At 40.2% G+C, this 27,596-nt stretch overlaps 1 protein-coding gene across 1 annotated transcript in view; it reads left to right on the top strand.

Moving 5' to 3' along the window:
- Nucleotides 1-937: 937 nt before the first annotated feature.
- Nucleotides 938-27,596, top strand: part of phactr3b (phosphatase and actin regulator 3b) — a gene marked incomplete at its 5' end in the record, with an annotated part of 58,806 nt that continues 32,147 nt past the window's right edge. Inside the window, 5 exons of the mRNA XM_080026649.1 lie at nucleotides 938-1,046; nucleotides 22,530-22,688; nucleotides 23,115-23,189; nucleotides 23,423-23,563; nucleotides 26,717-27,019. Coding sequence (XP_079882775.1) covers nucleotides 938-1,046; nucleotides 22,530-22,688; nucleotides 23,115-23,189; nucleotides 23,423-23,563; nucleotides 26,717-27,019 — 787 coding nt within the window. The remainder of the gene's footprint in view (nucleotides 1,047-22,529; nucleotides 22,689-23,114; nucleotides 23,190-23,422; nucleotides 23,564-26,716; nucleotides 27,020-27,596) is intronic.

Here is a 27,596-nt window from a genome sequence, read left to right as displayed (position 1 = left end):
ACAACCATCTGCCACCTTCATTTAAAGGCTAAATATGTAATTTTCTAATTTTCTTAGAAAATAATAGATAGAATATACAGAATAATTTCAAAGACACCTCAAAACTTGATGAAATATCACAGTATCTCTGAATTGAAAATACACTTCTGCTAGCAGAAATACTGATATTAAGGAATTTTCCGGGGGTCTAAAGCCCTTGAAAGTTCCCTTTTTTTCCTTTATTTTCTGGTACCCTGATTTATGTCCAGGTCCTGGCATCACTGAGCTTGCTAGGTTAGCTTGCTCATCATCAATGCATGCAACGGTTTTGAGGGGGAAAAAACGACCCATGATATTTTTAGTTTTTCAATATAAAATGTGATATATTTTACCCAAGTAACAATGAATAAAATGTTTTCTTTTATAGAAAGTTCTCTTGCGAATATAGCGTTCATAATAAAGGTTGGCTAAGTTAGGTAATCTACAAAAAAAATAAAATAAAATAAAAAAAAATTCTCTCGGGGCCCCCCTGGTGGCTGGGCCCTAGAAAGCTTTCCTACTTTCTACCCCTTATGGGCGGCCCTGCCTATGCCTATTAGTAGTCTCGCACAGTCAGACCAAACTACAGCCTTTATTGCTTAAAACATATTCTTAGACATAGCAACAGCAGGAATCCGAACCTTTATTCAATATAGATGGCAATCTATTTTAAAACCGAAAGAAACCGTCAAGACGATCCTGACAGTAGCCTGGGTTTACGAGCAGCACTTGAAGGAAGCATGATGCTGCGCGCGTAATGGATTTCCCCAGCAGCTCTGCTGCTGCTTTATTGGGGACCAGGCGCTGCAGCCGCAGCAGTGGAACCACGTCAAATCATCCCCACCACTTGATGCCACTTTGTGACCTTGGCTGACGGTTGTCGCCTTGCAGTCTTGCATTGTGCTGTTTCTTATTCACCATGGCATCTTCGGACGGGCTGGATGAGGATTGCGTGTTGCAGCGGGGGAGATCTCAGAGTGACCCGAGCAGCATCACCGAGGTCCGCTTGGGTGAAGCGCACAGAGCAGGTACTGTACTATGGAGAGGTGGGCCTCTGTGAGATACCTGTCATCTGCTCATTTAGTCGGTGCTTTTGGCAGGTGGTTGGATTGGCGACACATATAGGCTAAACACCACGACGTATAGTGGCTCGCCTGCTGCAGCCGATCACATCCGCGGCGATTCCATTTCATTTGCATGCAACACAGGGTTGTGTTGTAACCGTGCGTCATTTACTATCCTTTACATGTCGGCTGCTCACTGTTCTGCTGTAGGCCTTAGATGTGAAATTACTTTAATAATAGGGCCCTATGACATTCACAATGACACAGGTTAATGAATCGGTCAAATGTGTGCCGTGTTGCAACATATGAGGTGTGTGTCATCCAACTGATGTCCAAAGGCTACCAGAGTCTATTCAGGGGTTTTCAGCTGTGAACACACACATGCTTGTTGGCCTTTACTTGCAGATGACATGTGAAATGAAGGTTTTTTTATAATTACCCTTGTTTTGTATATGTGAAATTGCCTAGGTTGTAGTGCTGCATGGGAAGATAGAAGATCTGACTTGCCATCACACATGGACTGCAGTATAAGCTATGTTGGCTTGAAGCTGAGCAGAGGGGCTGCTTGTGTATTTGGCTGTTTCCATGGAGATGTGAATGGCAGAAGGCAGCTCTTGGCTCTCCAACTGTGTGGCCGACATGGTGTGTCTGTCTGCTCCACTTACTCTCCTTCTTCTTCTCCAATAGACTAAGTGATGTACAGCCATCCAGCCAGCAGCCATTCAAAGTCAAATGCCACTAAGACTGTGAATCGTCTTTATTTCTGAGATGGGGATTCACATTTTTTTTCCACTGGTGGAATCGCTGGGGCATACAGGCATGTTGCTGTCGCTTAATAGCTATTGGCCAGCAGCACATACTGACTGTGACATTAAGAAAGCCATTGGACAGTGGATCGATATGAAAACATGAATCGCTCATTTAAACAGGCAGCCCCTTCTTGTCATTACTGTCTCTGCCAGCCGTCCTCGCCCACATACTGTACATTGAACTTGTTTCATGGCAGATAGGGAGCAGAATAGGTGATGAATTGATTACTGTACAGCTGTCGGATACCTGCATGTACAAATAAGGGGCTCGGTTTCTGAATCATACTCTGATATGTGTGTGGGGGTTGCAGTATGAGAGAGTAACCTCATCATCATATTATAACACACATACTGCACTAGGCCTACACTTTCATATCCACGTGTGTGTGTGTGTGTGTGTGTGTGTGTGTGTGTGTGTGTGTGTGTGTGTGTTTCATGGTACAGTCTGTTTCAACACAAGACCATTTCACTGGGCCATGCTATATCTTTACCTACGAGGGGCCTCAGCCATTATGCAAGGAAGGATCCTCAAATACACTGTTGCGAACGGTGGATATTTTATAATGTGCATGCAGCCCTCTGTTTCCAATCCAGTGCTTGTCACGTTGTCGCGGTTGTTATGGTTACGTAACATCCTCCTCGGTGTACATTATGTGCAGCTCCGAGGGCAACACTGGCCAGCTTGCCCTTTGATATAGGCCTACTACTCTTCATTATTAGTTTTCAGCTTCACAGCGGATGCACCTGGGTCACTACTGAAGTAAAAAGTAGCAGGAATCATACGACGCTGACATTTCCATGTGGCACCTTCAATGCAGCAGTTAACCCCCCCCCCCTCTCTCATACTGCAGCTTTGATGCTCACTTAAATAACTCCATTTAAAAGGGGTAGAAAAGAGGGAGTGACAGATCTTTCTGATTAGTGGCATTATCATGGCACCCAGCTGGGCAATGTCACAGTGAATCAGCTGCATAGACATAATATAGAACTACAGTGGAGGATATAAGTATTTGATCCCTCAATGATTTAGTAAGTTTGCCCACTCACAATGAAATTAACTGTCTATCATTTTAATGCTAGGTTTATTTTAACAGTGATAGACAGGATATCAAAAAGAAAATCCAGAAAATCACGCAAAAATAAGATAGAAATTGTTTTGCATTTCATTGAGTGAAATAAGTATTTGATCCCCTATCAAAACATTGCTTAGTACTTGGTGGAGAAACCCTTGTTGGCAAGTACAGAGGTCAGACGTGTCTTGTAGTTGATGAGCAGGTTTGCACACATCTCAGGAGGATATTTGGACCAATCCTTTCCTAATCTTTAAGGTTTCGAGGCTGTCGCTTGAGCTTCAGTTCCCTCCACAGATCTATTGGATTAAGGTCCAGAGACTGGCTAGGCCATGTGCTTCTTCTTGAGCCACTCCTTTGTTGCCTTTGCTGTATTTTTAGGGTCATTGACGTGCTGGAAGACCCATCCACAACCCATTTTTACGGACCTGGCTGAGAGAAAGAGGTTGTCACCTAGTATTTCATTGTACATGGCCCCATCCATAGTTCCCTCGATGCAGTGAAGTCCACCTGTCCCCTTAGCAGAGAAACACCCCCAAAGCATAATGCTTCAACCTCCATGCTTGACTGTGGGGATGGTGTTCTTGGGGTCATAGTCAGAATTCCTCTTCCTCCAAGCATGGCGAGTCACTATGATACTAAAGAACTTGATTTTGTTCTAATCTGACCACATTCCCTTCTCCCAAGCATTCTCTGAGTCGTTCAGGTGTTAATTGTCAAACTTCAGACGGTTCTGTACATGTCCCTTCTTAAGCAGGGGGACCTTACGGGCACTACAGGATTTTATCCATTGCGGCATAGTGTGTTACCAATGGTTTTCTTGGTGACTGTGGTCCCAGCTGCTTTGGGATCATAAACAGGCTCCTCCCGTGTAGAACTGGGCTGATTCCTCACCTTTCTCATGATCATTGATACCCCACAAGGTCAGATCTTGCATGGAGCCCCAGACCGAGGGAGATTGATGGTAATTTTGTGTTTCTTTCATTTTCGAATAATCGTACCAACAGTTGTCTCCTTCTCACCCAGCTTCTCACCAATGGTCTTGTAGTCTATTCCGGCCTTGTGCAGGTCTACAATCTTGTCCCTGATGTCCTTAGACAGCTCTTTGGTCTTGCCCATGATGGAGATGTTGGAGTTTGATTTATTGACTCTGTGGACAGGTGTCTTTTATACAGGAAACTAGTTGAGATTAGGAATACATTTTTAAAGCACAAGGATTAATCTGTGGGAGCCAGAATTCTTTATGGTTTGTAGGGGATCAAATACTTATTTCACTCAATGAAATGCAAAATAATTTTTATCTTTTTTTAATGTGATTTTCTGGATTTTCTTTTTGATATTCTGTCTATCACTGTTAAAATAAACCTAGCTTTAAAATTATAGACCGCTCATTTCTTTGTAAGTGGGCAAACTTACAAAATCAGTGAGGGATCAAATACTTATTTCCTCCACTGTAACTTGATGACGCTGAAAGAACATTTAGTATTATTCTCTATGGTACAGGGCTGCAAACAAAACAGAACAAGAATCTCATGTCCTTTTTCCTTATAGACTATATATAGAGTTTGCACTTGCTTTCAAATCAGATTCTCATGCTGCTCATTTTGATGGCATTTAAGCGGTAGAGAGTAGACTGAGAAGAAAATACTGCTCTGTGGATTAACTCTTTATGTGTACTTCTGGAGATTGTTTCATTTGGTGATAATACGCCACCTTGATGACAAGTAAAAGGTGACATCATTGCTCTGTTATAGGACAATGAATATGATTTAAAAAGTTAAAAGTTTTTATATTTAAAAAAAATTGTGATTTCAGAAGTAACATTAACTCGTCATTAACTTACTGTTAATAAATGCTTTGGTAATGCTTAATAAGCAGTAACTAAGCATTAACTTACTATTATGCTTGGTTAATGCTTAACTAAGCATTTGTTAAGCATTAGCTAACCCATAATAAGTAAACATTAACAGTTAGTTAATGCTTATTTAGGATTAACTTACTGTTAATATCATTAACTAAGCATTAATGAACAGTTAATGATTGTACCCTTATTGTAAAGTGTTACCAATGGATGCTATAACAATCCCTTATTATTATTGTAGAGATGGACAGGATTAACTTTAATATATGATGTGTATGACATGGATGTATAAAGGCTATTTGCAATTTTTGAAGAAATAGTTGCTTCTTTCTGACGTGTTTTTTATAGGCCTGTGTGCTTGTTTCTTTCGAGAGATCTGGCAACACTGGGCCAGATGAGGAGATTAGGATCCCTTTATCTGAATCAGCACGTCTCATGTTTTATTAATCAGTGCACTGCCTTTACATAATAGCCAGTTTGTCTCATTCTATATTCTGAGCTGTGATTGAAGGGAGATAATAGCAAACCTGGCACAAGGCACCTCACTCCTACTACATGAGTGTTCAACTCAGCATGCACCATGCGCTGAATCTCATCACAGCCACATGAGTCGTTTCACAGTAACTGTCGTCAGGGATGAAAACAGATGGAAGGTGTGTGTAGCCAGTTATAGAAAAAGCGTTGTATTGTATACAGTTGTCTCTATGGAAATAGAAAATGTAAGGTAATTTGATGGGTGCCATATCACAAGGTTTAGTAAAATGCAAAGTATAGACTAGGAGCTCCTTGAAAATGTGTTCTCTACAGCCTTTTGTTTGTTGCTAGTAATTAAATGTCCCACCTTTGCAGTAAAGGTACTCCGTACTGGAAAATGTCTACTCCATTAATGTTAGACTTGATATCTAAAGAGACTTTTATGTTTGGTTTAAAATGAGAATCAACTCAACTCAACTCAACTCAACTTTATTTATAAAGCCCTTTAAAACAACCACAGCTGAAACAAAGTGCTGTACATAATGCAGATAAAACAATTTAAAAACAAAACAACAATTTAAAATTCAGAAAAAACAATTTAAACAAATAAAACTAATAAGCACAATGAATAAAATACACCATAGGACACTAAAACAAAATTAAGGTCTCATGCTGGGTTGAAAGCCAAGGAGTAAAAATGGGTTTTAAGACGTGTTTTAAAAATGGGCAGTGAGGGGGCCTGTCTAATATGGAGGGGGAGCTCGTTCCACAATTTAGGAGCGGCAACTGAGAAAGCTCTGTCCCCTCTGAGCTTTCGTTTAGACCTCGGTACAATCACATTGTATTGGAGCATTCAGCATGGTTTTATAGGATAGACCTTAATGTAGACGAGTCTGGAGAGTTGTTGAAAGACATCTTTAACACCAGCCTAGTCGGTGAGGTCCAAAAAATGCTGCTAAGTGGGGTTAAGAGCAGCTGAAAGTGAAGCGGTATGGGGAACCTGCCACTAGGGGGCTCTACTTGTCAGCTGGATAGATGTTCCCTTAATGAGGTAAGCTGTCACTGTCACAGAGAGTCCAGCACTGCAGTCAGCTGACCTCTCACAAAGGAGAATGGACAAATGGTTTGACTAAGGTCGTGCTGAATATAGACAGGGAATTTGGACATACATTTGCTCAGGGCTACTCAGCACTATACAGCAAGGTTTAGGATCATTAAAGGTGCACTGAGTAACTTTGGGTGTGTCAGAGAGGTGAACATTTTCTAAGGTTTATTCTAATAACTGCATAAACAAACCTTCCTCACAGGAAAGATGTGATCCAGGGAGCACTGTTTTTCAGTTAGCAAGCGTAGGAGTTACTGTTCCATTGTAGTTGTTTACAGCAGTAGGGCCCACAATCAATCATATGTCTTACATTTGGTCCCAGTTTGTTTTGTTGATTTATGATCATAGATAGAGCTGCAACGATTAATCGACAAATCGATTATTAATCGATTACTAAAATAATCGCCAACTATTTTGATAATCGATTAATCGTTTCAAGTAATTTTTTTATAAAAAAAAATCCAAATTCTCTGATTTCAGCTTCTCAAATGTGAATATTTTCTGGTTTCTTTAATCCTATTATGACAGTAAACAACAGTGAAATATCTGTGTGTTTTTGACATAACAATACATTTTAGGACGTCAACATGGGCTTTGGAAAATGTATTATTATATTAAATTTTTCACCATTTTCTGACATTTTACGGACCAAAACACTAATCGATTAATAATTGATTAATCGAGAAAATAATCGACAGATTAATCAATTACCAAAATAATCGTTAGTTGCAGCCCTAATCATAGAATTATTTAAAAAGAAAATAAGAATTTCATGTAGAGAAAATATGTTCTGTAAAACATTTAAACTAAATGCAGGCTGTGCAGAATAAATCCCCTTTCCCTTAAAACTGCAAAGTGCACCTTCAAGGATTAGATATAATTTTGGTTCATTTTAGATGAATATTGCCTTCGTGCCAAATCAACCTTCAGACTGTAAAAAAAGGGAGGAACACTGGGCAGGCAGCATTAACTTGGAACTTGGAAATCTTTTTGAAATTCAGTCAGAGGAGGTTAGAACAGACATCTCCAAATAGAAACCCAAACTGCATACTCAGTGGTTATTTTTAGAGCTGATGCAACTCCTTTGATTTTTTTTTATTATTTTTTTGTTCTCATGTTTATTTCAAAAGTGGAACATCTGAAAGCAGATATAAAGGATTTAGCATCAAGTTAACTTTGGAGCAAAGCAGGGATAATGTGACTCTTAATATACCACTAAAATGAAAGTGTGAATGTTGGAGATAATAGGTTGTTCCATCAGTTTAGGTTTACCCTTGAGTCTTTTGCGCAGCATTGATTCTTTTTTTTATTAGCCGCCAACAAGACACACAGTGGACACTGGCTAATTCCAAAGTGCCTCCCTTTTTTCCTTCTTTTTTTGTGCCAACTCATCTCTCATGCCGTTCTTCAATATGCAGGGACACTTTGCTTTTGCTTTTGACTCATTTCTCGGGCATGGTTTTTGAGTTTATCTTTGCTTTTCTCAATTTTGACCTCAGCGAGGATATTGTTTTCCTTATTTTCCTGCTTTGGGAGAAAGGAGTTTTAATTATTTTGTAAAAGCGGCTGCCATCATGCATGTTGTTTAGCCTTTGGAGTGGTTTGGCTGTCTGCTTGAATCTAGAGAAAAATACTCTGATATCACGCAATATAATGAATGTAACATCTAAAGAATACCATTTAAAATCCCAATGTGTTCATCTGTTTCCGGCCAGATATTCAAGTTTCAGAGAGCAGAGAAAAAAATAGTCTCTATTCCTGTGTATAGACTTGATTGGACGGCAGCACAAACAGAAATGGTGAACTGTGCTTCCCCCTCCCCCCTCTACACACAAACAAACACCGTCTCCCCTCCCCCAACAACTACACATGGGCTACAAACAAGGATGGCACACATACAGTATTAAGACTTTAAAAATGCTGCTCTGGTGTGTTCAAGTTATCAGAAAATGAAAAAGGTGGCACTGGTGAAACCCATTGCCGAAGACATGAATGGCTTGAGTCTTGTGCGTGTGTGTGTTTGTGTGTGTGTGTGTGTGTGTGTGTGTGTGTGTGTGTGTGTGTGTGTGTGTGTGTGTGTGTGTACTGCTTTGCATGTGATCCACCACAGCCCACTTAATGTTTTCTCTCCCAACAGAGATTTGCTTTCAGATTTTCATTTGTACCAGAGGAAAAGTTATTGTATGGAGGTATCGAGGTAAAAGTATGTATTTGAATGTAGAGGCTTAGGCACAGGCAGACATAGAGGGGGTTCTGGTAAGTAAGCATGTAAGGATAGGGTTAGGGCTGTAATACGGAAATACAGTTTCCCGGGGGAATTTAAATATAGTAACGCATTCCTTTAATTTCTGCAAAAGAGCCTAAACCAGATGTTCATTTGATTTGAATGTAGGTTGTATTGGGTTACATTGTGATGTGAAGGATGGGAAGGTGTGCCCTGCCTGCCTATACCTCCCTATAGTAGGTATAGGCAGGCAGGGCTGAGTTCCAGGCAGGGCTGAGTCCCAGGCACGGCTGAGTTCCAGGCAGGGCTGAGTTCCAGTGGCTTGAAAACAAGGGTGAAGTATAGGACTAGGCAGTCTGACAAAGTAACAAGGAGGCTCTGACGACTGAACATAGGAAGTGGACCAGAATATGTGGCGAAAGACTGATGAATGGGATGGGATGAGTGTGTGACAATGTGGGCTGCAGGGGCAGGTGATGGGGAGAACAGCAACAGACTGAGGAAAGCAGTTGGTTGTATGGAAAGTGGCAGTGAGAGTGACTGGAGAATGGGCTGAAGAAGAAGAGAGAGAGAGAGAGAGAGAGAGAGAAAGAGACACACACACATCCTGACATACTTGTGTGTTGGTGGGGTATGGGGGGGACCGAGATCTACCCAGCGACTGGGCTAGGCATGTTTGGGGGGGAAGCTTCTTGACTTAAGCTGGCAGCCGCCGTTTACACACATAATGTATCTTTTATGAATGTTTCATGTGCCGCTGACCTAATTCCTTTTTTCAGAGCTGGGTATATACGCAATATGTTGCAGACGAGAACACACCCACAGCCATCCAGCTGATCCTCCATATCCCCACATCAAGAGCATAGGGGTGGAGGGGGCAATGGAAGCAGGGCTGTGATATGAGAACCAATTTAGATGCCCTAGAAAAAGGCTAGAATACTGTCTTTGAATCACCCCACAACTGTGTCATTTTTCAGTCCTTTTATTTATTTTATTTTTATTTTTACAAAATCTGCACTGCAACCCATAGACATATAGGAATAGAAAATAGTCTAGCGAGAGTTGAAGAGATGCTTTGCTCTCTGTGGCAGATGTGATTAAAGCAAATGCTGAAGCCCAGAGAAGGAATGCAGAGACTGATCACTGACTTGAATCTCTCAGCACTGTGTTAAGACACACCGAAGAGGAGGAGGAGGAGGAGGGGTGGTGGGGGCAGCAGCTGCAAGAAGCTGTCCACTCAAACTGGCTGCTGGATTTGAATCCCTGAAAAAGTAATGATTAAAGCTATGCTAATTAGCACGGAACTGCTGTTTTAATGTGACTCAAGGTAACACCATGAAACGTATCCCCATTCACAAAGCGCGTCTGTTTGGAGAGAGCCACATATTCCCCCCAAAAACACAGACATCATGGTCGATTTCTTTGTCATTTATGGAAAAATTCCTTATTCTCTTGTTTATTTCCAAGTAGCAAAGCCTGTTTTCTTTTATTTATAAATGAATAACTTATCTTTCGTGCTAATTACAAAAAGTGTTTATGATAAATTACACAAACTGAAATGGTGAGCAAACATAACATACCAGCGCTAACCCTCAGGATTGTCATTATGAGAACATTCAGACTCAGCTTCAGCATGTAGCTCAAGGCAATACTTTTTCGAAGTCGAGAGCCACTAGCATGACTTATTACTTGTTATTTTAACATAGCTAAGTAGTATTGGTGAACTATATCTCAATCCCTATCAATAGCATTTTTTATTTTTTTCATGTTCATGAAAATCATTTGTGCCTGATGGTCTTAAAGACCTACTTCACCGGTGGAAATATGAAGGTGCATTGAACTCTGAGATCCTATGTAGTATAAATGTGCAAAAACTTTAGAAATTGGCTCATCCTAGCCTGAGAGAAGGCAGAAAGAGTTTTTTATAGTCTAATTGCCTAACCTTAAATGTTCCCATATGTGACATCACGGGAACATGTAGGGTTAGGATTAACAGAACAGCTGGGCCAAAGGAAGACTGAGGGAAGAAAAACCTCATTCATTATATTATAATAACAATTTTATAATGATAGAACGCCGGTTCAGTATGGGTGAAGTATTCCTTTAATCAAGTTTGAAGGTGCTGCTGAAAATGGGCTCTTCACTAAAGGAATCAGATCAAAAAATAATCTTATGTATGTAAGGCAAAAATACATTACCTCACTGTGTATTTTGAGGACTGGTTGGAATATGTATCAATACATTTTTTTATCAAGCAATACAGCATCCATGCGCTGCTTCTAGCCTTTTTAATGTGAGGGTTGGCTGTCTTTCTCTCTATCTTTCTTCAATCGGACAATGTAATATATTATATATAATATATATATATATACATATATATATATATATATATATAATATATAATTTATATTTTATATAGACGGTTGGTCGGACAAAACACAGAAAACTGAAGATATGACCTTGAGATAATTGTGATAAGCATTTTTTTTTTTACAATTTCCTAAAATTCTATATTCTTGAAGAAAGTGTCCCAGGTTCCCTCCAGGCAAGTCTGAACCGAGGAACCTGGTCTCCTCCCAACCTTGAGACATCCCCTTCAGAGGCATTAGGGAAACTGCTTTGTTTGCAGCTCACACACACACATACACACACACACACACACACACACACACACACACACACACACACACACACACACACACACACACACACACACACACACACACACACACACACACACACACACACACACACACACACACACACAAACTGCGCAGTGGAGGCTGTGTCTTCCCCACTGCTACAGTCCCCCACTATCTCACTGTGACGTTGCATTGGCTGATGAATGATTCAGCGGATTTAAAGGGGAACAGGAGCAGAGTGGAGCAGCAGCAGGGTTCTGTCAACATGAGCATGTTCTCTATGCAATGCCTGCCAGGGAGTCAGCGACTCAGCGATTCCAGAGAACGCTTGTTGTCAAAATCATGTTTTGTCAAAATCATGTTTTGTCAAAATCAGTTCCTGACCCGAGGCCTATATGTGTGCTGAAAAATAATCTGGTGTTAAAACACAGTTTAGGCTCTGAAAACTGGTAGGCCTATGTAAACAAAGGAGGTCCACCTTAGCTAGCAACATAGCCGTTTACAGAGCATAGGCTGTGGATTAACACTGTATTTCTTTTGCATTTCTCACACAGTACAGGTGACGGATCGTGAAGAGATATTCACTTGTTGACAAAAAAGTGATTTTTACAACAAGCATTCTCCAGAATGGCTGACTGCACCTTTAAGTATCGTTAAATGTCAAACATGACATGACATTTAGCTCCAAGTGGATCACTCTCCCACTTAGCGCATGTGGAGCCTTACATCACTGATGCACTATAAACCAGGCTTTATTTTCCAATTAAATCTTACCATTTACCCAATAGGATGTAGTGGATGTAGGGTCACATATTCAAAATGTATAAATCATTAACACATTTGTCTTTGGCTTCACTGATTTATTGCTATAACATATCAAACATTTAACACATTCACACATACTGTATTTGATAAGCTTTGTTCTGAACTGGGCTTTAAGTTGACCCTTATGCTACCCATTGAGGCATACCTGCTTTTATTAGGTGAACAGTCCCTTCACATTTCCTCCTGTTGGAGTTGGCAAGCTTGAAGCCATGTATCAGGTTCTTTATCAACCGATCACGATTTGTGTGCATCCTTTTTGTACGCCTTCCATCTCCGGCCTCTTTAGATGACCTCCTTTAAATATTGAATGAGATTCATGTTTACCGAGTAGCTACACCATTATTTATATTCTGTGCTTACTGCTTGTGTGTCCCTGAGGGAAAATCCAGCCATTGACTTTTATCATCTCTGATGTAGCTCAGCCCGTCCTGCTTTTAAGGTATGAGGGGCCCTCCTGAAAAATCAACCCATAACCACAAAGGCTTTGTTTATACACCAACTGATGTCTAAGTTCTGAATAATTAATAATAAGTATTCTGAGCTGGTGAACAACCTATGTACAACCCCAGTTCCGAAAAAGTTGGTACGTTATGTCAAATGTGAATTAAACAGAATGTTATAATTACTTAATCCTTTTCGACTTGTATTTAATAAATAACAGTACAAAAACATCATATGTATTTGGTTAAACTGATACACTTTATTATTCTCTGTAAATATACACACATTTTCAAACATGTTTCAAAAAGTTGGGACAGGGGCGTGTTTACAGCTGTTTTGGAACTGAGGACATTCATTGTTAACATTTTGAAAGCAAAATTATTTCCCATTCTTGCTTGAAATACAACTTCTGCTACTCAACATCCCGGGGTCTCCATTGTGATATGTTGTGCTTCATAATGCACCACAGTATTTCAATGGCAGACAGGTATGGACTGCAGACAGGCCATTCTAGTACCTGCTCTCTGTTCCTATGAAGCCAAGCTCTATTAAGATGTAGAATGTAGCTCAGTATTGTCTTGCTTAAATAAGAAGGGACGTCCCTGAAATAGATGTTGTCTGGATGGCAGCATGTTGCTCCAAAACCTGTATGTACTCTTCAGCATTACTGGTGCCTTCATAGAGGTGTAAGTTACCCATGCCATGGGCACTAACTCACCCCCATACCATCACTAACACTGGCTTTTTTGTCAGACCACAGCACACTGTTCCACTTTGAGTCAGTCCATGTCAGATGAGCCCAGGCCCAGAGAAGTCTGCAGCATTTGTGGATGTTGTTGATATATGGCTTTCACTTTGCATGGTAGAGTCTTATGTTGCATTTGTGGATGTAGCCACAATCTGTGTTTAGTGACAATGGTTTTCTGAAGTGTTCCATGTAGTAATATTCTTTATAAAATCATGTCATCTTTTAATGCAGTGCCTCCTGAGGTCATGGGCATTACATTTTAATGTTGGACCGTGCCCCATACGTGCAGAGATTTCTCCGGATTCTCTAAATCTTTTAATTATATTATGGATCATAGATGGTGAAATCCTTTGATTCTTTGCAGGAATTTGTTTTTAAACTGTTGGACTCTTTTCCTCTGCAGTTCTTCACAAAGTGGTGAGGCTCACCCCATTATTGCTTGTGAGGACTGAACCTTTACAGGATGCCCCTTTATATCCATTCATGATAATATCACCTGTTACTAGTTAACATCTGTATGGGAGCAATGTTCCAAACAGGTATTTTTTTGACATTCTACAGCTTTCACAATCTTTTAATGCCCCTGTCCCAACTTTGTTGAAACGTGTTGCAATTTAAAAAATTTAAATGTGTGTATATTTGCAAAAAACAATCAAGTTGATCAGTTTAAACAGATACACATGATGTGTTTGTACTGTGTATTGAACACATGTCTAAAAGGATTAGGAAATGATCAAATCTTTATTCACATTTTACATAAAGTCCCAACATTTTAGGAATTGGGGTTGCAGATTAATATACACCAACTCCATAAACCTACAATAAGCTTAAAGGCCTATTGGTCAATGCAATGTTTCGGTCTACTGCTGTGCTGTCTAATGATATTTATGTTGTATCCAATATACTGTCACATGGTGTAAGATAATACATTCACATCTGCTAACGAATATAGAGATTTATTTGTTAGTGGACAACATTTAGCTCAAGATAGATTTGATCTATATTTACACTAATACTTTAATAAATAAAGCTTGAGTATCCAGATTGACATTCATTTGCAAGTAAATTCATACAACCTACACATAGGCTGTGTCTTGATTCAGGGGTTGCAGCCTTGGTAGGACGCAGTCTCGCGGTCTATGAAGGCTATAGCCTATGAAGGCCGATTTTAAGGCCGGTTTTAAGGCCAACAAGCCTTGTTAAATGAGACGGTCTCCGCAGGTCTCGGTTTACGAGCATTTCCGGTTTACGTAACAAGCCGTTACCTTGCGTGACGACTCGCCGCTCCTGTGCTGCCTAGCAACCCTGATTGCTGCCAACGGAGACAGCCCTGTCAATGGAGGAAAAAAGAAAAAGAAGTTGCCTACCAGACGAAAAGAAAAAAAAGTACAAGAAAAAAGAAAGGAAGATAAAAGTTAAGAAGATGGAGCAACACGTTGCTGTTTTGTTATTTTTTATTTTATTTTATGCCATCTCTGAAAAAAACGCAATGAATCTTGGGATATGTTGGGCCACGAAGGATACATCTGATGCAGCCTTCAAAACCGTGAAACGAAGGCTGCATTTCTCGGCCGCATATGAGGAGCCTTGCAAGGAGTCTTGCAAACGGGACAGCCTTTGCGCGCCGCTATGACGCAATCGGTCTTCAAATGCAGCCTACGTAGGGTGCAACCCCTGAATCAAGACACAGCCATAGTCTAGTTGCCAGTTTATAAGGCACACCTATGGCTTCGATGCAATCCAATCCAACAGTCTGTTGAAACTGTCTCAGACACGTGCACAACTGTTTGATCGTTTTATTGGCTTGTGGTTTGCTGTGTGTTTGTTAGCTGAAATAGTTAGTTGATTAATTAATCAGTCAATAAGCATAACAAAAATGGACAATTACTGTAGCCTAATCGATATATTATTTGTTATCTGTTTGTCAGAGGTGGACTTAGCATTAGGCCAAGGTAGGCATTTGCCTTGGGCCCCAAGTTACCAAGGGCCCCATTAAAGGATCAGTAAGCGGAATGGTCAGTTTAGCTAACTTCCTGTCAGTTACTGCAGTTAGCAGTCCCCTCCCTCGTCCCTACATCACCACATTAATGCACTGCGGTCTTCAAGCAGCGAGTTATTTAGCATCATCTCAGATCCGTAAGTGTGATAAAACCATACGGATAAAACATGATAAAAACCATCAAAACAGACATTGGGAAGGATTTTTACCTGCTCCGCCATTGTAGGCGCATACACATTCACCCATCTGTCACTCTGCACGTTCACCGGCAGTGAGACAGGTGCCGGTTTGTAGCGTTCTCTCTTCTGATTGGTTATCAGTAGTGGGATCCCCGAAAAGTTTATTTGCCGATTACATGCAGAGCGAGTGACTGAGAGATCGGCTTTATGTAACGCGCACACTATATAAGTGATCACTGTACGAATAAAGAGCGATTTAACACTTATATTAACATAAATAAATCGCTTACTTCACCTTTAAATAGTCTACCCCAAGAAAGTATGGTTAAGCCTTTCCCCTAATTAATAATGTATTTCTAAAAAGCCCATACCCCTTTGTCACCACTACTTGAAACTTCTTGGCCAATAAAGCCATTAGAATTCAAATCGGAAGAGAATAAGTTACATACAGTAGGTCTTTCTTGGATAAATAAGGGTTGAATATAGAAAACAACAGATGTGGTGGGGGGCCCCATGTCTGCATTAGCCTTTGGAGCCCAACATGACTTTAATCCGCCCCTGCCGTGTATCAGCCCTCCCGTCCAGAGGGGCGGGGTCCACCCAGCGCTACTACCCTAGTAGAGGCGGATGAAACGCGCACGCTGACAATTCGTTTCTCTATGGACACGGCAGCATCTTTACGCCCTTCATTTTAACGAGGTGGGCTACAGTGTCACTTGGAGTGTTTTCAGTCTTCGGTTAACTTCCGACAACCCGAAATCCTAGTCCCCGGTCTGTGCGAGCCCGTCGGCTCTTTTCGGAACATATCGGCCTATGATGTGAAAAGCGAGCGCTGGAGCAGGACTGGACAGCTGTGTGTCTCATATGTGAGTCTGATTCTTTACGCTATAGTTCATTTGCGGCGAAGCGTCGCATGCATTTGCACTGAACGTGTGTTCATATAACGTGCTCAGCGGGACTTGTAGGCCTAATAGTGCAGTATAACTTATTGACCATATGGTATTAGTATTGCTGTTCCCATAGCCTACATGAGATCACTATAATGTTCCTGTCCCACCGCAGTCACGTGTTGTGCAGCAGAGTCCAAAGTCGGCCTAATACATGAATAAATTAATGGGTTTTCATGTTTTGCCATTCCTGCCTATCTTGTGGAATGATTCGGACACATACTATCTATGAGCGTGTTAGCCCACCATCATTCAACAACACAATAGGACTACATCAACATTAACCAAACATCATAAACATACACATCACTAAAACAAATATTCCAGGATATATTCCACAATATAAATACAACAAACACAGCCCCCCTATAGACACACTAGGGGAGACCAGGGACAGTTGTAACACTTTTTTTGTTGCAATTTTCCAAATAGGCCTAAATGAAGAACTATTTGAACACTAATAGCCAATTTTCTACATTATAATCTGCACTGTCACCTACTGGAAAACATGCATTGAAGTGGTTTAATGACAAGGCCTACTGGATCGAATCTAGGAGAAAAATGAACACAAGAGTTTGCATATCTTTTCTTCCATATGTAAAATACTTGAATTTGCCTCTGGGGACTTTTTATCATTGACTGTTTACCCTTGTGACCATTATGTTATCCCATAGACACTCCAGAGCAAAATGTCCAGCCATGCGAACAAGTCAGAGGGATTGTGAAGGGATGAGGGTTACAGTGACATTTCAAGGTGCTCCGTGTGTTTTAGCATCCTCAGCACTGTGGCAGACCTCTGCTTTAGGCTTAGCACACTGCGCTGCCTCTGACTTTCACCACTCATTCCCTGCATTCCAATCCCCATACTTCCATACTATTTAGTATGCCAGAAAAAGATTTAGGATGTCCCAATACATGCACGTCAATATTAGTATCCTGAAAATACATAAATGCCCCACTAACTCCAATAGCATTTTGAAGTATTCTTTATTCTTGACATTTCTCGACTTAATGAAAAAAAACTTCCTTATCTGATATTTTTCTCTCTCCCGTGGCCCTAAAATTCTTCTGTACTTTAGTATGTAGTAGAGTAAAAGGAAAAAGTATGTGATTTGGAACGTAGGGACAGTCCTTTTCCAGTGGCTCAGACAGATTTACTTTATGCACATCATGCAGGATACCATTCCATCTTACAAAAAGAGCAAGCAGCCATGTGGGAAGTACAACCTTAAATTGCAAGAATCCTGCAAATCGGTCAGAAACAAATCAGTATAACTGTTTTGAGGGCTACATAAAAAACAATACAGAAGAAAAGATTAATTTCATTTTTCATTCATTGTTGCATTGTGCCATTACCATTATAGTGGACAATGTTGCGATTTAGCGAGGCAATGTAATAAAAAATTGTCTTGAAAAGAAAATTCCCTACCCTGCATGTACAGGAAAAAGACACTCACTTCACTTCACTTCACTTCAACCCTTAATAGGTGCATAAATATTTCAACGTAACTCGCAAAAAAATTAAAAATACAAGCGGCTCCCCTCCATGACTTACATTATGCATTGTTGAATTGCATGTTGCTTTGCCGTGATTGGCCGCAGCTCGCTACAAGCCTTCCCTATCCGCCCAGCAACTCCCTATTCCTCACGCCGCGGTGCTTCTCTCTGCCTCCGAGGGCCTTCTCTGCAGCATCCAGCATGGTTACCATGGCAACGACAGCTTGAACTGTGTGTGTGTGTGCGCGCATGCTCCTACAGTTACTAGTACTAAGCTTGACCTGAATTCCCTCACCGCCTCCTCCTAGGCAGGCACTCAACACTTGGGCGACTGACCCGCTTCTCATTGTTGGCGGGTTGAGAAGCAATCGGGCTCTCAGTAAAAAGCCAAGGAAGGACAATATACTGTTGCTGTTGACGGGTCAGTAAACTCAGTGGCCATTGGCCCTTCTTTTGGTCGCCGAGGCGGTTATGTTTGTCATGTTATCTCTTGGGCCCGTGGAAATATGCTGGAGATTCTTCAGGCAGATGATGAGGCAGTTGGAATGTGGAGCTTGCTCTTCTAATAAGAGTTTTGGTTTGAGCCTGTCAATTAGCAGGATTTGCTGCATGTCTTTGTCGAATGTGCTAATTTGAATACCTTTTAGGTTTTAGACTGCAAACAGACAACAAATACACTTGGTGAAGATGCCACAACTGATTATTGTATAGACTCAACAGTGAATCACGAAAATAAGTCAGTTTCAGCATTAATGAAAAGCCTTTCTTGGGGACGTTTAGAATACTTTATTAACATGATAGCTTGAATCTGTGGTGGACGTCTGTGTAAATAGAGCACCAGCTGGTTGAAAGTATATCCCCAGCTGCTACCTGCATCATTTGGTGGAATTGGAGAATATTTTATTTCAGATTTCAATACAATTTTGACCTTGCTGATTCACATTGTGAATATGCTGCGCTTTTGTTTGTGTGTCTTTGGAAGTCGGCCACCCTTCCCCATGCTGGCACTGTCACCATCTGTCCCCCCAACACACTCAATCCATCTGCACCTGTGGAATATATGAGTGTAAACCAGCATTCACCTCCTTTTGGCTTTCTGCAAGGTGCCAATGTGTATGTCATATGTTTCTTAAGGGATATCAATGAGCTGATGCTGTGGATTTAGACACTGCTGACAGAAATTGAAAGTGTTTCACGGAGTGTTCTCTGCACAGCTCACAGCTGTAGGTTCCCTAAGGTGTCAGCTTGTTGTCAGAGCCAGACTGTGTGGGAGGGTCTATTTATGTCCTTTCTCCAAGGAACATCTCTCTCTCTCTCTCTCACTCACTCTGTCCATCTAGATTCTGAACCCTTATTTAACATTTAGAGCAACTGTTGAACAAGGACAGTTTGGTTTTATTTGTGCTTTTCACTGTTTTTAAATTTTACTTTAATGTGTCTGTCCACTTGTTTTCTTAATTTGCATTTGTAGTTTTTCTTTTCTTTTTCTTTACTAGTTCAAAATAAACACATTTTCAATTCTATCTATCTATCTATCCATCTATCCATCTATCCATCTATCCATCTATCCATCTATCCATCTATCCATCCATAGCTCAGCTGGCCTCTGTGGTTCTTTGTTGCCTGCCTTGCCTGTCATGGTGATGCTTCCTCTACAGCTTATCCCTGTCTGTCCATCCACACTGTCAGACTAGCAGCTAAGACCAATCAATGGCCACTGATTGACAGCCTTTTGTTTGCATTGATAGATCCAAACTGTTAGTGGAGTAGCAGAGCCAAACATTCTCTAAACATGCGTCATGATAGTTAACTTAATATCTTGGAGTTTTTAGTGATTTTTTTTTTTAAATTTGCCATTCTTAGTTTTTTTTGTGTTTGTGTTGGGCAATTTGGGCTAACTTTATGACATTTTACCGATGTAACTGCTGTATATTATATTTAAAAATAAAAATATTTAAAATTGTAGATGTTATTAGGGATTAAGAATAGAATGTCTGGAGCACAATTATCCCCTTAAATACAATTGTATCATTATTATGTCAAATATATGACACTTGTTATCTTCTCACAACGTCCAAAACAGTGTGTCCACAGAGAAGGTTTCAATCTTTCATATGCAATAAAACCTATTAAAAATGTACTTTAATGATTAAAAAGTACTTTTTACATCATAAGCAACACTAAATAATCTCTCATATCAATAAAAACTGTTTTTCTTCAACACATTCATGTTTTATATGGTTTCAAAGTGGTTGGACACTTTTTGTCACCACCGTCAGACAATCCATTAAAATGTAAGAAAATCAGCCAAAATAAGGGGCAGCTGTCACTATGAAGGACCTCTTGTCACATTCTACCTCTGCAGAGTACATTTGTTGTCAGACAGACTCTGATAAGTGTTGTAGTTTTAGAATATTTTACATTCCAAATCTTGAAAGTCCTGCGTCACAACCATGATACGTCAACACCGACTTACAATTTCTGAAGAAGTTATTTGAAATGTTTCGATCATTTTATATTCCTGAAGTATTTCATACTAGCACCTATCATCAACAGAAAAACCAAATGGCTACTAGATTAATTCCATTTGTTTTGTTTAAGAAACGTTAAATATGTCAACACCGTCAGATGTCAACTCCGTCAGATTTCCTGTCTGACGGTGGTGACAGGCCAATGACGGAGTTGAAATTCAACGCGAAGGCATCGTATTTGGGTGGTTTTCAAGTTATTATAATTATACTAAATACAGAAATAGTGTTTAGTATTTCTTATACTGGATTTATGGAAACTCTCACAATCTTCTTTTGTCATGGATGATTCTTAAAGTACAGGATGATATACAAAATGAGGCGATTTGGTCTGAGTCTTTTAGAGCTAGTCTGATTGAAAGACTGTAATGTGAATCTTGAATTAACGCTCAACCAATAATATGCTGTTATAAAATAACTGTTATTGATTATTCTACGTATTTGATTCTATAAATTAAAAAAAATGAAAAATTTAGAGATTTTGGATTTAGGTCTGGACTTTGACTGGGCCATTCTAAGACATGAATATGCTTTGATCTAAACCATTCCTTAGTATATCTGGTTGTATGTTTAGGGTTGTTGTTCTGCTGGAAGGTGAACCTCCACCCCAGTCTATTGGAAAATTCATGAAACCAGAAATGTTGTTTCCTTTGAACATTTATTAATGCCACATATAGGCTTAGCAAATGAGTTAGGCTTGGTTGCTAAAAGTTGCATATTGAGCAATTTGCGTAATTAGCATAATAAACTAATTTAATGCGAGATAACTGCAGTTGAATAGGTTAAACATTTTAACTTATAGATATCATCATGTATGGAATGCATATAAAATGTGCCTGGCCTATTAAACTACACTAAACTCCAGCAGGACAACGACGACCCTAAACATACAGACAGCTCTACAATGGAATGGTTTAGATCAAAGCATATTCATGAGTCAGAATGGCCCAGTCAAAGTTCAGACCTAAATCCAATTGAAAATATCTGTAAACACTTGGAAATTTCTGTTCAGATGCTCTCTATCCAATCTGACGCTGAATCTGAAGTTTGAGCTATTTAGCAAAGAAGAATGGGCAAAAATGTCAGCCTGTAGATGTGCAAAGCTGGTAGAGACATACCCCAATAGACTTGCAGCTGTTATTGCAGTGAAAGGTGGTTCTACAAAGTATTGACTCGGAGGTGGCCACACTTTTCAGTGTTATATTTATTTAAAAAAATTGAAAACCATGTATAATTTTCATTCCACTTCACAATTATGCTCCACTTTGTGTTGGTCTATCGCATACAATCCCAATAAAATAAATCTAGGTGTGTGGTTGTAACGTGACACAATGTATAAAAGTTCAAGGGGTGGTATGAATGCTTTTGCAAGCCACTGTATGCTCTGTCTGCCCTCAAACCACGTGGGTCACACACAAACAATGCAATTCTTGTCTTCTCCCCTCTGTTTGACCCACTGGAATCAATAAGGCTTATACAGCTGGTGACCCATTCTTTGCTGCTCTCACGTGATGGTTTCAGTGCTAGTAGTATTCAGCTGATTGTAAGTGACTCAAGAACTTCCTTAAAGGTTCAGTTAGCGGAACGGTCAGTTTAGCTATAACGTTCTGTCAGTGACTGCAGTTAGCAGTCCCCTCCCTCGACCCCACTTCACCACATTAATGCACTGCGGTCTTCAAGCAGTGAGTTATCTAGCATCATCTCAGATCCATAAGTGTGATTTAAAAAATGATAAAAACCATCAAAACAGACATTGGGAAGGATTTTTACCTGCTCCGCCATTGTAGGCGCATTCACATTCACCCATCTGTCACTCTGCACGTGCACCGTCAGTGAGACGGGTGCCGGTTTGTAGCGTTTTCTCTTCTGATTGGTTATTAGTAGTGGGATCCCCGAAAAGTGTATTTGCCAATTACATTCAGAGCGAGTGACTGAGAGATCGGCTTTATGAAACGTGCACACTATACAAGTGATCACTGTATGAATAAAGAGCGATTTAACAATTATATTAACATAAATAAATCGCTTACTTCACCTTTAAGCCGTCACCACGTCCGACCATTCTTCTAACAGCCTCTGTGTTTGTTTTGCATTGTAGATGTGATGGACCAGCAGAGAGCGCTTCATTCGGGTTGTTTGGTGTCAGGCGTCAGGACTCCTCCCGTCCGCCGCAACAGCAAGCTGGCCAGCCTGGGACGCATCTTCAAGCCCTGGAAATGGAGGAAAAAGAAAAACGAGAAGCTGAAGCCCCCAGCAAGTGAGTGTGCAGTAAGACCTCCCCCATCAGCGGGTATGGATGTTTTTTCTTTGGACACAAACATCTTTGAATTGCAAATGTATTTAACTTGCTTTGTAAACATTTAGTCATATTTTCTCATTTACAGATCCATTTCTACATGTGAATATATGATATGATGTGCAATATGCAGACCCCATTGAGATGGATCCCTAAATGCGTTAATATGACTACATATTTACAGAGTTCTTTTCACACATATTTGTGCTTTCACAGATAATAATGTCCAATACAAACTTCCATACACCGGCGGTAAACCCTGGCTAATTCAGGAGTAGGAACATTGATGCTGTATTTGGCAAAAAGATCCAGGCTTTGTGTGTTTTTCATTTAGTGTGCGATATCATATGTGTGGAGCAGTTTCATAAAAATGTTTGTGTTGTTTAGCGGTGGAGAAGAAGGCAGCTGTACGACAGAAAAAAGATGACCTGGTCAGGAGGAACCCTGGGGACTTGGAGACAGGTGCAAGATGACACACACACACACACACACACACACACACACACACACACACACACACACACACACACACACACACACACACACACACACACACACACACACACACACACACACACACACACACACTAATGCACGCACATGACTCAAAGCTGATTTCGGTTCACTTGTTCGGCCACATGATGCTCAAAGCGCTATAGCTAAACTCATTTCTGCCCTACTTCCTCTGTGTGCAGAGTCAGATCTTGCTTGTGGGGGGAACGCTGAAGACCCAGACACCCCCACTAACTCTGATGGGGAGGACAGAGACGAGGAGCCTGTGGCCCCTCTGGCCAGCACCAGTGAAGACCTGAGCAGTGATTTAGAAGCTTCCACAGGTACAGTGGCAGTGCTGTGTGGCTGTAATAGGCAGCTGTTTGCAGTGATAAAACCTGTATGTGTACACAGACACTACCTTACCCAACAGCACACACAGTTAAAAGACTAACTGTTAAACACAGTGGAGCATTTAGCAACTACAGAAGCAGCTACAGGTGAAACTCATATTCTCAGAATATCATGGAAAAGCAGTTTTTTTTTAATCTAATTTAATTCAAAAAGTGAAAGTTCCATATAGTCTAGATGCATTAGACCTATAGTGATATATCTCAGGCATTTTTTTTTTAACTTTTCAGGATTCCGGCTTACAGCTCATGAAAATCAAAAATCAGTGATTTCATGTAATATTAAAATGTTCTGAGATTTTGAATTTTGGGTTTTCATAAGCTGTAAACCATGATCATCAAAATTATAACAAATAAAGGCTTGAAATATCTCACTTTGCATGCAATGAGTCTATATAATATATTAGTTTAAACTTTTAAGTTGAATTACGGAAATAAATGAACTTTTGCACGATATTCAAATTTTTTGAGTTTCACCTGTATATTCAGTTTTTTTGGGGGGGATTTGGTACAGACCACAAACAGAGCTTACAGAGAGCACATAATGGACTTGTCAGGTGGATAGAAACATGAATACTGATAAATGATGATGTTGCTTTGAAACTAACACATGTGTAAATAGGCAAAGGCTAAAAGGCACAACATATAAACACAGTTTTGTGTCTGATATCAGCTCATTGCAAATGAATTGTATTATTGTATATGTCAGCCGATAAGTACCAAGAAACTGGATGAAATAAATTCTCAACCAGATTGTGAGGTCATTTAGAAACCACATGGACATGTGCACCACTGAGGTCACCGAGGTCAGGGCCGCTGTATTTTTTCCGGAGGTGTGTAAAATGAAAGTCATGAAATATTAATTTCGATTCCACACGGTGTTGTTTTTTAAGAGCGCCCTGTTAATCGAATCCATTCCGTCTGCTCATTGGAAGAATTCTCATATAAGAAAAATCCATTCCATGTATTCCCTGCCACCTTGGGTTACAGAGGTAGCTCTCTGCTGTGCTGTCAGCTGCGTAGTGCATAGGACATCCACAGCCATGAAACCATAACAGAGTGTGTCCACCAGAGAGCACTCACAGGTTGATTCTCAAACTGAAAATTGTGTTGCTCTGTGTGTATCTGGTTGACAATTTAATGTGATGTTTTTGTATGAAAAGAAAAAAGGCTATCAACTGATTTATCCTTATCAATATCAAATTTCCAAATCAGTATCAGTATTGGCCCGCATCCTGCATCACAAACAACTGCACTACTTTGCTGCCGAACATACACCGAGAATAGTATAGTAAAATATAGTGTAAAATCAAAGTTCTGTGACGGCTAACTTCCATCATGCATTTTGCAGACGGGTGAAAGAGAGACATTTAACCAGTCGTAAAATGAAATAAATGAACCAAGTAGATTAACCTCCAGACGACTATAAAGTCCTTTCCCCCTTTGTGTGTGGTGAATACAGAATGAATCGATCATTCCAGACACCTTGTCAGTAAACTGAAAACTCTTTATGTGTTCTTGTGGAAGAGGTAATGTAGAGCTTCTGTGGCTGTTAAGTTTCCTCTATGTGACTATATATCAGTGATTCTTGAGAAGTGGGACAAAACAGGTGCAATGTTGAAAAAATACAAACCCTATGTTTAGGCAAATTAAATTACATGTTTGTATCCAACATATACTAAGCTACTGAGCTGAGCTTTGACACAACCTCCCAGCTTTTGTTTTTTTTACCGTCATTGGCCTATCACCACCGTCAGATGTCAACTCCGTCAGATTTCCTGTCTGACGCTGTTGACATATTTAACGTTTCTTAAACAGAACAAATGGAATTTATCTAGTAGCCATTTGGTTTTTCTGTTGATGTTAGGTGCTAGTATGAACTACTTCAGGAAAATAAAATGATCAAAAAATTTAAAATAACTTCTTCAGAAATTGTAAGTCGGTGTTGACATATCATGGTTGTGACACAGGACTTTCAAGATTCGGAATGTAAAATATTCTAAAACTACAATCAGAGCATGTCTGACTCTAATGTACTCTACAGAGATAGAATGTGACAAGCGGTCCTTCAAAGTGACAGCTGCCCCTTATTCCGCCTGATTTTATTACATTTTACATAATGAAATGTCTGATGGTGTTGACTTATAGTAAAGTGGTGCCACCACTTAGAATCCTTATAAAACATGAATGTGTTGTAGAAAACAGTTTGTATTGATATGAGAGATTATTTAGTGTTGCTTTTGATGAGAAAAGCTCTTTTTAATCATTAAAGTACATTTTTAATAGTTTGTATTGCATATGAAAGATTGAAACCTTCTCTGAGGACACACTGTTTTGGACGTCATGAGAAGATAACAAGTGTCATATATTTGACATAATAATGATAAAATTAAATTTAAGGGGATAATTGTGCTCCAGACATTCTATTCTTAATCCCTAATAACATCTACAATGTTAAATATTTTTAGTTTTAAACATAACAGCAGTTACATTTGGAAGACGGCCTTTTCTCCCGGTTCTCAAGAATCACTGATATAGTTCTGTTTGACATTTAATTTGTTCATTGATTTTTTTAAATGTAATTCATTTCAACACACCCAACAGAATCAAAGGAACACTCTTTTTTTAAAGTGTGAATACAAAACAAAAAGAAAACCAATAAAACATACATTTGCATTGGACTGGACTGGTGGTGCACAGCTTGTACATATACTACTTCAACCAATGCTTTATAGTGTAGAGGACATATGGTTACTGACAGGCTTCTTATGAAATCCATGAGTGAACCTTTGGCTCTTCCCTTTTGATACATTTTAATTGATCTAATATGCCTGTTTTAACTGTTGTCAATGAAGATAGGTAGGTAATGATTTTGGCTGATAAAATGAGTGATAATCAGTAATAAAACGACTGATTCCGGTTGATAAAACTGGCTACACCTACATAACATTCTCTCCTGGTGCAGCTGTGTCGGTGGAAGCCTCAGTTTGAGATGCCATGTCTCTGATTGTCCTCTAGGTGGAGCCAGATACATGCTAATTGAAACCACTCCCTTGGAATTGCCATTGATAATGTTTTCTTCTGCAGTACAAGATGTGACTGAAGATTCAAAGACACTGGGAGATCCCAGTCAGAGTGAAGATGGAGAAGATGAAAGCACCTCACTGAGTGAGCCCAGTGACAAGCAGCCTCTGGGGAAAGTGGAGGCTGTGGAGGGCAAACCAGAGGCCGGGGCTGGGGCTGGAGCTGGGGCTGGGGTTGGGGTTGCATTAGCGGTGGCGGCGGCAGAGGCAGCTGCAGTGGTGGCGGCCCTACCTCAGAGACGAGCCAGCACCTCTTCTCCAGCCTGCCGGCCAGTCAAACTGCTCACCAGACTGGGCAGCCTGGACGGTAAGATTCTAAAGGTTTTTTTTCATGGTTTTTCAACATTAAATTAATTTCAGGTCCCTGGTATGACTAGAAACTCCCAAAATGTATGTGACGTCGGTCAGAGGGAAAAAGGCCCATCTAGCGGACGTATACCTCCAAGGCAAAGTGAGGGCCAGCAGCTAGCTGTCACTTAAGAGGCTGCTCCCCTAATTATTTGTAAATTTAAACCTTTAGAATAAAAACTTCCTTGTACAAAAACATTCACCCCCCTCAGTGTTGTCATGGAGATATGACTTAAACATACAGACTAGAATGTTTTTTATCAAGTCTTTTACCAAGCGAAATGGTTCTTTTAGCTAACTTCCTGTCAGTGACTGCAGTTTGCAGTCCCTTCCCTCGTCCCTAAATACATCAAAACAGACAATGGGAAGGATTTTTATCTGCTCCGCCATTGTAGGCGCATACACATTCCCCCCTCTGTCGCTCTCTGCACTGCACCAGCAGAAAGACGTACTTGTTTGTAGTGTTCTCTCTTCTGATTGGATATAAGGTTGTGGGATCACAGACTGGGTCTTTTTTGAAGGTGGGGCTTAAAGAG

Source organism: Ammodytes marinus, assembly GCF_949987685.1.
Source record: "Ammodytes marinus genome assembly, chromosome: 4".
NCBI lineage: Eukaryota > Metazoa > Chordata > Actinopteri > Uranoscopiformes > Ammodytidae > Ammodytes > Ammodytes marinus.
Note: the sequence above shows the minus strand (reverse complement) of the source record. Positions and strands in the feature narration are given on the sequence as shown.